The sequence below is a fragment of the Callithrix jacchus genome, chromosome 4 (assembly GCF_049354715.1).
Source record: "Callithrix jacchus isolate 240 chromosome 4, calJac240_pri, whole genome shotgun sequence".
NCBI lineage: Eukaryota > Metazoa > Chordata > Mammalia > Primates > Cebidae > Callithrix > Callithrix jacchus.
In genome coordinates this window covers 95,632,096-95,646,749 of record NC_133505.1, presented here as the reverse complement: position 1 = coordinate 95,646,749, position 14,654 = coordinate 95,632,096, and the positions used below count along the sequence as shown (strand labels likewise).

The 14,654-nt window shown below is 44.5% G+C and overlaps 1 protein-coding gene across 38 annotated transcripts in view; it reads right to left on the bottom strand.

Annotated features, from left to right (window-relative positions):
• ANKRD6 (ankyrin repeat domain 6) overlaps positions 1-14,654 on the bottom strand; it is a 199,159-nt gene that overhangs the window by 37,134 nt on the left and 147,371 nt on the right. For 28 of the 38 annotated variants that reach the window (XM_078369787.1, XM_078369785.1, XM_078369811.1 and 25 more), the window contains one exon: positions 1,273-1,371. In XM_078369787.1, coding sequence (XP_078225913.1) covers positions 1,273-1,371 — 99 coding nt within the window. Of the gene's footprint in view, positions 1-1,272; positions 1,374-14,654 lie in introns of those variants that run through there. The other 10 variants (XM_017971258.4, XM_017971260.4, XM_035296336.3 and 7 more) reach the window with 1 other exon arrangement.

Genomic DNA, 14,654 nt, shown 5'->3' with positions numbered 1-14,654 from the left:
CTGAGTAGCTGGGATTACAGGCACGCGCCACCGTGCCCAGCTGATTTTTTGTAATTTTTAGTAGAGACGGGGTTTCACCATGTTGACCAGGATGGTCTCGATCTGTTGACCTCGTGATCCACCCGCCTTGGCCTCCCAAAGTGCTGGGATTACAGGCTTGAGCCACCGCGCCTGGCCATTTCTTTGCAAATACTATCCTTCCCACTGCGTGTTTGCCAAGTTATATGACATTATACACAGACCCAAAGAAGATTAGAAACACTTTGGTAAACCACACTCTAGCACATCTGAAGGTCTGAAATTTGAATCACACTCTATAACTACAGTTATTAAAGGTGAATTTGGAAGAGGTTATAAGTGCAAACACTCCAAGGTTCTGTGTTCCCCACAAAAGTTCTTATTTCTTAGAGTTCTACTATATGAATTAGTGTTGCAACCATTTCTAAAAATAGTTTTCAATTATACTATCAAAGGACCTTTTCCTAATAGTTGTTGGAGGACAATTTATATGGTCCTTTCTTAGAGAATCCACCTTCTCCAAAGACCCAATAGGACAGCCCACTGTACTGCATGACTCCACCCCAGCCACTACTAACTCACTCAGGATTGGCCACTTGATGCCAGAGGAGCCAATCAGAGTCCATCTCTAGATAATCCGAATGCATAGACTCAGAGCTGAGTTGGTTGGTGGACATGTCTCAATAATAGCATAGTACCAGAGTGAACTGTTTCTGGAGGCCTCCTTTTTCTTAGATTCTATGATATTTGTGTCTTTCCCCCACTCCCAACTTGAATAGCTCCTTTTCCATGTCATAGTTACTGACAGAGACATTAAGATAAGAAAAAAATTAAGTTTTTCACCCCCAGTTTTCACCAATGATAAATTTGGTCACTGACACATATTTCCAGGGGGTCTTGCACATACTGATGTGTATGTGTGTGTCCCTTTATGCTGAGACCAGACACAGGTAAAAATGACCTTTGAGGCATTTTGTATAATAGACAGGAAGTGATCACTTGAATAATAGAAAGGAAGTGAACCATGATGGAAGAACTACCCCATACTCCCAAACTCTAACTTGCTACTCAGAATGGGCCTCAGAGCAGGTCATCAAGAGGAAGTTCTTGCTGCAACAGAGACCAAGATGCAGCTAAAATATGCTGGGAGAGCATCTACTACCCTCCCATCTCATAGCTTACACTTTGTGGATTTCTAGCCAGACAAGCTCCCCTGCCAACTCAGCCCCTGATAAAATGATGGCTTCTACTCACATCATCCTGGACATCGAGGTCGCAGCCAGCCTTCAGCAAGATCTGGACCACAGGAAGATGGCCCTTATTGGCAGCAAGATGCAGGGGGGTCCGGCCATGCTGTGAATGTAAAACAAACAATGATTTCCGAACAAGTCATCAAAACCACTAGAGCAAGGTTTGCACAGGGGCTTTCGGATGATCACTCCCTCCTGCCCCTTTGGATTGGCAGGAGATTCTTATAGGTTAACCAAAATTCAAGTTTGTCTCAGTTAATCTTGGCTATTGCCAGTGTAATCAATGAACAAGATATGCTCAAAATGTGAAGACTTCCTTTAGTGCATTATTTCTACTCTCTACTCATCAGACTATCAAGTAGCAAAATGAGCAGTTTTGTGCCTTCTCTTAATTTCTCACTGGTGCTAGTAGTGAGGAATAATGAAGTGGCCATGATGAATCTGGGCGAGAGGTGGGAGAATGGCAAAATGAAGCCTCCAGAAAGAGTTCACTCTGGCACTATGCTATTATTGAGATATGGCCACCAACCAACACAGCTCAGAGTCTATTCATTCGGATTGAGATGGACTCTGATTGGCTCCTCCTCCATCAGCCCCAGGAGTCCAGTTAGTAATACCTGAAAATTAAAACTGTTGATTGAACTGATTAGGAAAGGTTCTTTTTTTTTTTTTTTTTGAGACAGGGTCTCTCACTCTCTCGCCAGACTGAAGTGCAGTGGCATGATCTTGGCTCACCGGAACCTCTGCCTCCCAAGCTCAAGGGATTCTCCTGCTTCAGCCTCCCAAGAAGCTGGGATTACAGGCACCTGCCCCCCACTACCACCTAACTAATTTTTATATTTTGAGTAGAGACAGGGTTTCACCATGTTGGCCAGGCTGGTCTCCAACTTCTAACCTCAAATGATCCACCCAGCTTGGTCTCCAAAGTGCTGGGATTGCAGGCGTGAGCCACTGTGCCTGTCTGGTTCTTCCACTTTTTAAAAACAAGTTCTAGGCTGGGTGTGGTGGCTCATACCTATAATCCCAGCATTTTGGGAGGCTGAAGCGGGAGGATCACTTGAAGCCAAGAGTTTGAGACTAGCCTCGGCAACACAGTGAGACCCCATTTCTACTTAAAAAAAAAGTCGTTTCTAAAAAAAATTAGCTGGGCATAGTGGCATGTGCCTGTAGTCCCAGCTACCTAGGAGACTGAGGTGGGAGGATCACTTGAGCCCAGGAGGTCAAGGCTGCAGTGAACTGTGATTATACCACTGTACTTCAGCCTGGGCAACAGAGCAAGACCCTGACTTAAAAAAACAAACAAAAACACTAAATTAAAATTATGAAGTATTTCAACCACTAAAAAAATCTAAGTAATATTTTAACATTCACACACCTACCAACCATTTCAAGAAAACAGATAAAACATTGATATTTTTTGTGAACAAGCCCTAGGTTTCATTTCTCTTCCATCCCCAGAGGTAACCACTCTCTCGAATTTGGTATTCATCATCCCTTTTCCTTTCACTATATTTTACTAACATGTTTGTAGCCAAGGACAATATATATAAACATTGTGTTGCTTGTTTCAAACCCTACATAAATAGCATTTTTTTTCCTTTGAGACAAGGTCTCACTCTGCTGCCCAGGGTAAAGGGCAGTGGTATGATCATGGCTCACTGCAGCTTCAACCTCTTGGTTCAAGTGATCCTCCCACCTCAGCCTCCTGAGTAGCTGGGACCACAGGCATATATGTGCCACCGTGCCTGGCCAATTTTTTTCTATTTTTTGTAGAGATAAGGTTTTGTCATGTTGCTTAGGCTGGTCTTGAACTCCTGGGCTCAAGTGATTCACCTGCCTCAGCCTCCCAAAGTGCTGGGATTGCAGGTGTGAGCCACTGCATCTGGCCTAATAGTTTTCAACTATACAATAAACTTGGCATTTTTTGTCTAACTTTATATTTTTGAGATATTTTTTCATGTCGTTCATGTGGTTTTGGTTCACTTATTATTTAGTCATCCTCCTCCTGCTGGGCACCCAGACTATTGCCAGGGGGTTGCAGAACACATTAGTGTGTTCCCCTCCTTCTGCACCTGAGTGGGCTTCTTAGCTCTGCTGCTGGGTCACAGAGAAGACCATTCCCTTCAACTGCTCTAAGCATGCTGGCTCCCAAGGTGCCACATCAAGGGTGACATCCAGAAGATGTAAATTTACTAGATGTAAATCAACTTCTATCCAGAGAACTGCCCTGCCAAACCCCTAATTCTCCAAATTCTGAAGCAAACATATTTCCTTTGCTTTCCCCGACAGGTTTCACTGTGAAGAAACATTCAAATATCATTGAACCACAGCCCCACCCATGCTATCTTCCCAAAGGCCTTTATTGATACTCTAGCAGGATAAACATTTATGATTTCAAGAAAGCACCAGTTTGCCATGGGTAATGAGCCATGGAGGAAAACAGAGATAACAGACAATAAAGGATCTTAATTTCTCCCTATGAAATGCGATCAAAGCACTAAAATGATTCTGGGAAGAGGTCAGAGCTTACTTTAATCACTTCGAAAAAAAGTGGGCTATAAAAAGCCTTCAGAAAAAGGCAGTGTCTGAGATGAAGAGTGATCTTTCTTTGATGGTGATTGTGCTCAGTCATGTGCTCCATAACCTCGATTCTTCCAATGAAATGTCCATAGCTGATCAGATAAGAGTGGCATGACCAGGTTCCAATGGCTGGGCCCGGTCTCCAACTGCATCTGTCACCATGCATTCTTGTCAAGGACTTCTTAACATTGAATAAGTGCCCTTCACGAATTTTCCTAAGACATTCTGAAATGGGAGTTTATCACATGTGAGGACAGAGGTGTGTGCTATGAGGGAGGTGACATCACAAGTGCTTCTGGGCAGCTGGAAACTATAGACTAGCATGGAGCGAAGCTGTCTGGGGAGTCTGGAAAGGGGCCAACAGACCCAGGAGCACTTTTTAAAAAACTGAGATGGAGCCTCACTCTGTCACCCAGGCTGAAGTGCAAACCTCCGCCTCCCAGGTTCAAGCTATCCTCTTGCCTCAGCCTGCCAAGTAACTGGGATTACAGGTGCCCGCCACCAGGCCCAGCTAATTTTTGTATTTTTAGTAGAGATGGGTTTCACAATGTTGGCCAGGCTGGTCTCAAACTCCTGACCTCAAGTGATCTTCCTGCCTCAGGCTCCCAAAGTGCTGAATTACAGGTGTGAGCCATACGCCTGGCAAGGGGTTCTTTACTGTGTTTCAAGAGATCCTCCTCCTGTGCTTGGGATCCCAGATGCCCGAGGACCTCCTGGTACTCTGACCATGGAATTCCCAGCTTCCAGAACTATGAGGAGCAAACGTCTGTTGTTTAAACTACTTACTCTATGTTACCTTGTTAGAGAAGTCCAAATGGACTAAGACGGGTTCAAACAAGATCACTTCTGGGAGGGCACTTTATAAACTATAAATTACAAACAGGATGGGCCTGGATTGGAGGCACCTTTCTAATTCAAAGTCAGTAAAGAACCACCCATGGAGACATGAAAAGCCAGAAGCATCAGCGCCTAGTTTGAATCCCAGCTCTGAGTAAAACACCTGTGTCATTTGGTGCTTAATCCCCTAAACTAAGCTTGCTTTCTCTTCTGTAAAATAGGAATAACCTCCACTGTCCACTCCACAGGCTTGAAATAAGGACAGGAGGTAACATCCACCATCTAGCATGGGTTTCCCTCCCCTCCAGCTGTCCTTAGCCCCCACCCCAGAGGACACCCCAACCATCCCCTCTCCTCTTCGACACTTTACGCCTTTGCCTTCACAGAGACCAGTAGGATATTTCCAATGTCAAATGGATCTGGGTGAAGAGCTGGATCTCTTCCAACCAGAAGGGCTATGGCTGGAGAGTCCAGGTTTCCACCAGCCAGTCCTGACCCACTTGTCCACTTCCATTTTTGAAATGTAAATGTGGTTCCCAGTCTCTGTGTCTCTTTTTGGAAGGCATTCTTCAAGAACACCGTTCTCCAAACTATGACTTCTCTGATGCTCCAGCAAGGCTCCTGACCTCCCACAGCACTCAGGCTCCGTTTCAGGAAACTGCCAAAAGTTCTAGGATGGCTCCGCCCCTCTGAGGAGGTGTGACATCCTGAGAGCTTCAGGAGCTGAACTACAACAGTGGCACAGGGGCTTTCTGAGGAGGGTCTGTGTTCCCTACACATGTGTGACTCCTTTTCTGGCATCTGGTGAAAGTACTGCAATAGCAAAGGCAGTAGTTGGTTTCCTATAAAAGCTGAAGCTGTCTCCTCTGTCCCCGGTGCTTTCCTAGTATGAGACCCACCCTCTTAAACACACATCACCTGCTAAAGGAGAAAAGCAAGAAAGCAGCAGACATGCACTTGATTTTCCAGAACATTCTGTAGTAAATAGCAATCAAAATAGAGCCCCTTGGAGAAGAGACTGCCCCTATCCAGCATACAGGAATGCTCCCAGGTATGTCTGACTAATGGGAAAGGCTGGAACCCCACTAAGCGTGAGGGAGCAAATAAAAACTGATCTTCAGAGGCAGCTTTGAATGATTTAGACTTAAGGATGCAACTACTCTCATTTCCATTTCCGTGCCCCTAGGACTGGCCACTGGAAGAAATGAGAACAGGAAAAAAGCCCATGTATTATGAATGATAAGCAGTTTGGGCTGGGCAAGGTGGTTGCAACTGTAATCCCAGCACTTCAGGAGGCCAAGGCAGGTAGGTGGATTGCTTGAGCACAGGAGTTCTACAGCCTGGGCAACATGGCAAAACCCCACCTCTACCAAAAAATACAAAAATCAGCTGAATGTCATTTTGTGTGCCTGTAGTCCCAGCTACTCAGGAGGTAGAGGAGGGTGGATAGATTGAGCCAGGGAAATCAAGGCTGCAGTGAGCTGTGATTGCACCATTGCACTCCAGTCTGGGTGACAGAATGAGACCTTGTCTCTCAAAAAAAAAAAAAAAGAAAAGAAAAAGAAGTTTTAAAGCATCAATTTGCCCTGGGTCCTACCCCAGTTATCCTCAAAGATCAGTTCAGCTTAACTCAACCCAGGCCCTGCCCAATAATGATGTGGGCAGAGCAAGAGACAGCAGGAGCCAGCATTTATTGAACGCTTGGGTCCATTTATTGCATAGAAGGCACCATCTTAAGAATTTTACATGTGTTAGCTCATTCTATCCTCCCAATTATCCTATGAGGTAGACACTATTAATGAGCCCATTTTATAGATAAGGAAACAGGCATGGGAAACTCTGTCACTTGTTCTAAGTTATATAGCAGGTAACTGGAGTCTGGATTCACCCCTAAGCCATTTGAGCCCAGCTGCATGCTCTTCCCCACCACTCTGCATGCTGCCCTGGTTGTGCTGGGGATGGGAGTAGGAGTGAAGTTCTTCCCTGGCAGAGCAGGGGCTTCATGTCTCACACTTAGGAAGCTCCCAAGTTCTTGGGTGTTGTACCTCAGCCCAGCCACTAACCTCTGGGGCTTGTTTAAAAATAACCTGATTTCTTTAGAATTTCAAGGACAAGGAGAAACATTTCTATTTTCTCTGCATCTGGCTCTCCCAGGGAGGTTGCTCTGTTATCATCTTTCTGTATGGGTACGTGAGCCTCTCCCTCCAGAGTCTCTAATCAACTTGCTGTGGTGAGGCCAAGGCACCAGTTTTTATACAACCTCTCCAGGTGACTCTAATGTGTGACCTGGTTGAGAGCCACAGGATGGAATCAGGAGGGGCCAGGACAAACCCTCCCTGGATAGCTACAGGTCCTTAGGCTAAACCTGCCCTTCAGGGCTGCCCCAGCAAGGGCCATACCTCTTTTACATTCTTCATGATGCTCTCCTCTGCCTGTCAATACAAAACACCTAAAATACTGCCTTGTCACAACCTATAGCTTCCCAGATCTTTAAAGAGTATATAAGCAATGTAATGACATTACTAAACATGTGGAAAAGAATATCTTTATAATTCTACAACCCAATACAACCATTATCATTTTTATCTTATTTTTTCAGTATATCTCCAGATGCAGCTGGAAGTTACAAACCACTGCCTTCAATCCTTTAAAGGTGCTAGTGTCTCCAAGGGGCCCTGGAATCAGTGAGGAGAAGAGGCAGTGTACACCCCAACCTCCTGCATCTCCCTCTGATCCAATCAGGAAGAGGCACAGACTCAGGGCCTCACTTCCAGGGAACTGAATCAAAGGGCCTTGAGATGTTGCCAAGCAACAACCACAAAAATGTGGCTCCACTATCAATACCGCTGGGGCACTGGCCTGGGATGATGATTTGTTCAGGCAGGTTGAGCCCTGTGGACCTGGACTCCAGCTTAACTGCTGCATGGGAACATCAGAGCGACTCCCATTCCAGCAGGCAAGCCATAAATTACATGAACAGGTTATCACAATCGTGCACAAAACGAAACGGTCCCTGCTATTCACTCTGAGGAGGCCAACTCCCAGCTGGGAGTGGAACCCTTCCAGGAGGATGATTCCTGTTAAGACAATGATCTCCCACCAGTGAGGATGACAAGGGAGCCCAGTCAAAGGTAATCGGCTTAAAAGAAACCTTGAAAGGAAGTGGAGGTGTTTCTGTTCCCAACAGGTGTCAGATTGGTGTTCAGTCTCCCTCCTGGACTCTCCAAGCAGACCAAGGTGTTATGCTAGAAATACCTCCGTAGGAGGGGCCGGGACCTATGAAGGGGAACAGTGGCCATTTGAGAAACAACCTACAGAAACAAGCCAGTCAACTGCCCCTGCCATTGACTGCATGGGGCCTGGGAGCCCAGGGCCATGACCCTGGTCCCTCATCACTCCAGCCAGCACGCAGAGTGGGTCCCAGCTTCTTGCTCCTGCTTCAGTATCTTGGACCCTACTTATTAAAGGGTAGACCTTTCAGACCAACAGTCCCTGTGCCAGGAATGACAAGTCTAACAGAGTAGACCTGGACAAGGCCTGGACCAACAGAGTACACCTGAAAAGGGAGAAGGAAGGGTATGGTGCTTAGCCATTCCTGAAACACCTTTATTTATTTTTTTTAAGATGAAGTCTCACTCTGTCTCACCCAGGCTGGAGTGCAGAGGTGCAATCTCAGCTCATTGTAGGCGCTGCCTCCTGGGTTCAAGCGATTCTCCTGCTTCAGCTGGGAGGCAGCTGTGACTACAGGCATGTGCCACCACACCTGGCTAATTTTGCATTTTTAGTAGAGAGAGAGTTTCACCATGTTGGCCAGTCTGGTCTTGGACTCCTGACTTCAGGTGATCCACCTGCCTTGGCCTCCCAAAGTGCTGGAATTACAGACATGAGCCACCACACATGGTCTCAATGATACTCTTATGACCAGAGTCACAAGGAAACCTGGGGCAGAAGCCAAAGGAATAAAAGGACAGAAACTGAAGGAAGGGGCTGGGGAAAGCTTGTATAAAGGAATTAAGACTCATTGGCTCAAAGAAGTAAAACAATTTAACCGTCTTAACTAGGGACTGTAACAAGGAGGGCAGTTGCATGATGTGACCTACACAAGGAGAAATGGTGTAATGGGAAGAATTTAGGTTAAATTAGTGTAAGCATTTCATAATGATAAGCTTCTTTTCTTCAGAAGACCATGAGAAATACACTGGATAAGGGTCATGCAGTCTTTTTTGAGGCAAGTAATGCCTGCCTATATTATCTGTCGCATTAAGAAAGAGGTAGGCTGGGCGTAGTGGCTCAAGCCTGTAACCTCAGCACTTGGGAGGCTGAGGTAGGTGGATCACCTGAAGGTCAGGAGTTTGAGACCAGCCTGGCCAACATGGTGAAACCCTGTCTCTACTAAAATAAATAAATAAATATATATTTATTTATTTAGCTGAGATACAGGCACCTGTAATCTCAGCTACTCAGGAGGCTGAGGCAGCAGAATCGCTTGAACCCAGGAGGTGGAGGTTGCAGTGAGCTGAGATCACACCATTGCACTCCAGCCTGGGCAACAAGAGTAAAATTTCTCCTCCAAAAAAAAAAAAAAAGAGAGAGAATGAGAGAGAGGTAGTAGGAGGCAACAAAATTGTAACACTACTAAAATAAGAGTGGCACATATTTTATAAACATAATGTTCAGAATGAGAAGAGTATTTGAGAGTTTTATTTGGCTGAAGAGGTGAAATAAATTCTCAGTATCTCCAATCTTGTTTTTGGCAGAACTGCAATAGCTGGAATTCTGGCCACTTGGTTCTCCATTTCCATTTTAAATAGTAGAAGATCCCATCAACTTTCCTAAGAGCCCCAAGGGTCCTCTTATCATAGATGATGTTCCCTAAGAGCTTCAACAGCCTGGAATGGTGTAAATTTGGGTCAGAAAAGTTCAAAGTCCTTCTCAGGCTTATGGTCAATGCAGACAAAGTTATGAAGACATTCAGGAAAAAATGGAGGACATTCGAGAAAAAAATCAAAAAAAGGTGCCATCAATCAAAGGAAGAAAATAAAACTTTACTTTTTTTTTTTTTTTTTTTTGAAACAGTCTTGCTCTGTTGCCCCGGCTGGAGTACAATGGCACACTCTCGGCTCACTGCAACCTCTGCCTCCCGGGTTCAAGTGACTCTCCTGCCTCAGTCTCCCTAGTAGCTGGGATTACAGGTGTGTGGCACTACACCCAGCTAATTTTTGTTTTTTTTAGCAGAGACAGGGTTTCACCATGTTGGTCAGGCTGGTTTCGAACTCCTGACCTCATGATCCGCCTGCTTTTGCCTCCCAAAGTTCTGGGATTAGAGGCTTGAGCCACTGTGCCCAACCAAAGCTTTGCATTTAAAAATAATTTACAGTTTAAGAAGCTTTCAGAGTTTTCTTTCCTTGTTGCAAATGTATTTTATCTACTAGTCTACTTACATGAGTGACACATCATATCTTAATCAGACAATAGGTGACAAGAAGCAGCAAGGGAATAAATTCCTTGGCTAGCACAAATCAGGATCCAATAGTCCCATCACACAAGGATGGCAGTATTAGGATGATCCTGTAAAATAATAATAATCATAAATGATATGGAGAGGTAATTTGAAATGTATATTGTTAGGAATCAGTTTTTCATAACAATTGGGTTTAACTGATAATTCCTTTATTATTTTTTTGAGATGGAGTCTCACTTTGTTGCCAAGGCTGGAAGGCAACGGCACAATCTTTGGTGCACTGCAACCTCTGCCTCATGGCTTCAAGCAATTCTCCTGCCTCAGCCTCCCGAGTAGCTGGGACTACAGGCGCATGCCACCATTCCTGGCTAATCTTTGAATTTTTTTTTTTTTTTTTTTTGAGACAGGAGTTTTACTCTTATTGCCCAGGCTGGAGTGCAATGGCGTGATCTCAGCTCACTGCAACCTCCACCTCCTGAGTAGCTGGGATTACAGGCGCCTGCCACCATGTCGAGCTAATTTTTGGTATTTTTAGTAGAGAAGGGGTTTCACCATGTTGGCCAGGCTGGTCTCAAACTCCTGGCCTCAAGTGATCCACCCGATTCAGCCTCCAATCATGCTGAGATTGCAGGCATGAGCCACTGTGCCTGGCTGGCCCTAGTGCTTTCTAAATATTGCATCTCTAATCATGTTTCCAATATTTCCTATGCTAATTAGACTAAGTTTGCTGCTTCTTCCTAGGTCAATTTGTGATTTACAAATTCGTAGTCAAATATGCATATATATAAAATATACCATTTTAACCATTTTTAAGTGTATAATTCAGTGTCATTAAGTATATTTATAATGTTGTGCAACCATCACTACCACCCATGTCTAGGACTTTTTTCTTATTGAATTCCTTACGTTCTTCTTGCCTTATCGCAGTGGCTAGAACTTCCAGCACTACAGTGAATGAGAGTGGTCAGAGCAGATGTCCCTGCCTTATTCCTTATCTCACTCAGCAGGAACACATTCAGTCTCTTACCAGTAAATATGATGTTAGCTGTAGGATTTTTAAGATGCTCTTTATCATGTTGAGAAAGTTTTCCTCAATTTCTGGTTTGCTGAGAGTTCTACTCCCAAATGGATGTTGGGTTTTATCAAGTTCTTTTTCTGTACCTGTTAATATCATCAGATGATTTTTCTTGTTTAGCTTGTTGTTATGGACTAAACATTAGTGTCTCCCTAAAATTGGTATGTTGAAATACTAACTTTCAACATGATGGTATTTGGAGATGGCCCCTTTGGAAGGTAATTAGGTTTGGATGAGGAAATGAGGGTAGGGCCCCAATAAGATTAGTGTCCCTATAAGAGAAAGAGAGACTAGAGCCCCCTCTCTCTGCCACACAGAGAGAAGCCAGTCATCTACAAACCAGGAAGACAGCACTCACCAGGAACTGAATCTGCAGGCACCTTAATCTTAGACAGACTTCCCATCCTAGAAAACTGAAAAATAAATGTCTGTTGTTTAAGCCACCTAATAACGTGATAGTTTGTTATAGCAGCCTGAGCTAAGGCATTTGTTGATATGGTAGAGAACACTGATGTTGACCCAGCCTTGCATACTTGGAATAAATTTCACTTGATCACGGTTTATAATTCTTATACATTGCTCGATAAATTTACCGAAAACATGGGCTAAAAGCAGACTAGGCAGAGCTACTACCTATTCACCCAATTACCCTCAATTATTGGCTTAGAACAATGAAACACATAACAGTCCACTCTCACTAGAAACACACTGACAGGACTGCTGAGAAAGAATTTTCAGTGTCCCAACAAGTTCCTGGCTCAATTTATTTTCTGAAACCTAAATCATCATAACTTAAAAGAAAGAAAAGAAAAAGAAGGAAATTACTAAGAGGGCCTCAGGGGATTCACCAACAAACCACCTGCACTGGCGTCTGAGCAGAGGACCAAGTGGGCAGCTCAGGGGCTTCGAGAGTTCCTTTCCTCTTTGGCTTCTTCATTCTACAGGGTGTGGACGTGGAGAATCGCCCATGCAAGCCTCACAACATGCTGATTACTGGCCTGGAAACCAGTAATCCTCCAATGCATTTTGTTCAGGAAAGATACAGGTATTTAGGGAGGATTTTTAAATGCTGACAGCCAGCTGTGCCACGGTATAATGTCTCATCTAGAGTGCTTAGGACCTACTAAATATATGTTTTCAGGGAGTTTTACTAGCACATAATCTGGGTTATAAAGCACTCAGCTGTGTAGTTAGACTTACTTTTAAGTGCAGAGTGCTAAGGCAACAGGATATAACATGGACAAATCACAATGGTGGCAGATGGTGAATGGCTTGCTGATTGAACACTCAGGGGCTGGCGGGGCCTCTGGTCCCAAACTTCCACCCAGCCTACCCAGAGCTGAGGAGAGAAGCAGGGGGCAAACAGGGCCTGCCTTCCCTGCCACTGAGAACCACTGTAAAAAAGGTAGGCCTTTACAGAGGGTAGGAGAAAAGTCCTTGCAATTCTGCATAGGTAGTAAGGGGGCAGGAGAGAGCAGCCAAGAGATTCAGGACGAACTCCTACCTAGACTCTATAACAGCAGCCTAATAGCCTCTCCTAAGGTGCTTGAGTTAGCTCTGGGTGTCCACCTCCAAAGTTCTGGGGCTTGTTCTCCTCAGTTATTGCATGTCTGACCTGCCACACCAATTCTTCCATTGTCCCTCTCAATCTGAGGGGCCACATCTCTCTTTCCTCCAAAGAGCATCTCCTGGGGACACCTACCTACTTTTGCTAGAAACATGAGTCACTGTGGTGCATGCCTAATTAGCATCCTTATCATAGTAAGTTAACACTTAAGACTTTCATATTACTGACCCAATAATTTTTCATGGGTTGTCTCATAGACAAGCCACACAACAATTCACAGCATACATTTGTGTTCCCATATTTGAGACATTTATTTCCTGCTAGTAAACTTGTTTCTAGTTTGAATCATGGCACCCAAAATAATCATACTGGACAATAAGACCTCTGAACAGAGTCACTGCAGCATGCTTTGTAAGGGCAGAAGATTAACATAATCTAAATGTCCATCAATAGGGGATTGGTTAAGCCAATTAAAATTAAGAAGGGGAGTATCGTACCCCACAATTTGTATAAAAAGGGCAAACACACAGAGATACATCTACTTGTGTGTATGTCTGTAAATATCTCAGGAACAATGTAAGAAACAGGTAAGACAGGTGCTTTCAGGAGGGGAAACACTGAGTGGTGGGGGCAGCATGGAAGAAGGACTAGGCAAACTTTGTGCCTTCTGTGGTAGAACCACTGCAGCTTCTGCCTCCTGGGTTCAATTCTCCTGTCTCAGGCTCCCAAGTAGCTGGATTACAGGCATGTACCACCACGCCCAGCTAATTTTTGTATTTTCAGTAGAGATGGGGTTTTGCTGTATTGGTCAGACTGGTCTTGAATTCCTGGCCTCAAGAGATCCACCAGCCTCAGCCTCCCAAAGTGCTGAGATTACAGGTGTGAAACTCCATGACCAGCCTTTATTTAGTCTTGATGGCAGTCTGATGAGGTTGAGATTATCCTCATTTTTCAGATGAAAATACTGAATGGCCCTGGTGTGAAACTCCATGACCAGCCTTTATTTAGTCTTGATGGCAGTCTGACAAGGTTGAGATTATCCTCATTTTTCAGATGAAAACACTGAATGGCCCTGAGTCCTCTACTCAGGACTCCCTGCCAGATGCTTGGACCATAGCTCTTAGCATTGTTGCACTTGCAGAATCCCCTCAGTGCCTACTACATTTGACACTGACTATGTACTAAGCACTGTTCTAAGTATTTTGCATATATTGATCTAGTTAGTGCTTATATAACCTAATGAGTAGCTGCTATTACTTACTCCTCATTTTAGAGGTGATGATATAATGCACAGAGATAAAGTAATTTCCTCAAGACCACAAAGCTAGTAAAAATATCTTGGCATTTGAACCAAAAATATCTTGGCTCCTGCGTCCAGGCGTGTACCTTCTACACTACACTGCCTTCATCAGGAATTTCTAAATTTGCTATAAAACTATGAGAATGGTGTGCCTGAGACAAGGACAGGGGAGGAGAAAAGTCCCTTTGGCCCACTCCACAGACAGCCTCTTTCTCTGTCTGCACTGAAGGGTGGCCAGCATAGTGCTGGAAGGGCAGGAACTATGGTGATGCTGGAAACAGGGTCAGGAGTGTCCTCTATGTGGGCCTCAGAGTCACACAAAGCTGGCTCCTTCCCAGGACTAGTGCTTACTACTTATTTGATCATGGGCAAGTTACTTTCTGCCTGGCATCTCCCTTTCCTTATTGGTATCTCAGAGATAAAAGCACCAGCTTGGCAGAGCTGTGGTGAGGATTTCAACCAGATAGTATATGGCAAGCACCTGGGCCACTGCTGGTAGAGGCACTCAACACATATTTTAAAACTTGACTTTATCTTTGGCAAAATACAAAATTAATATATGCTTA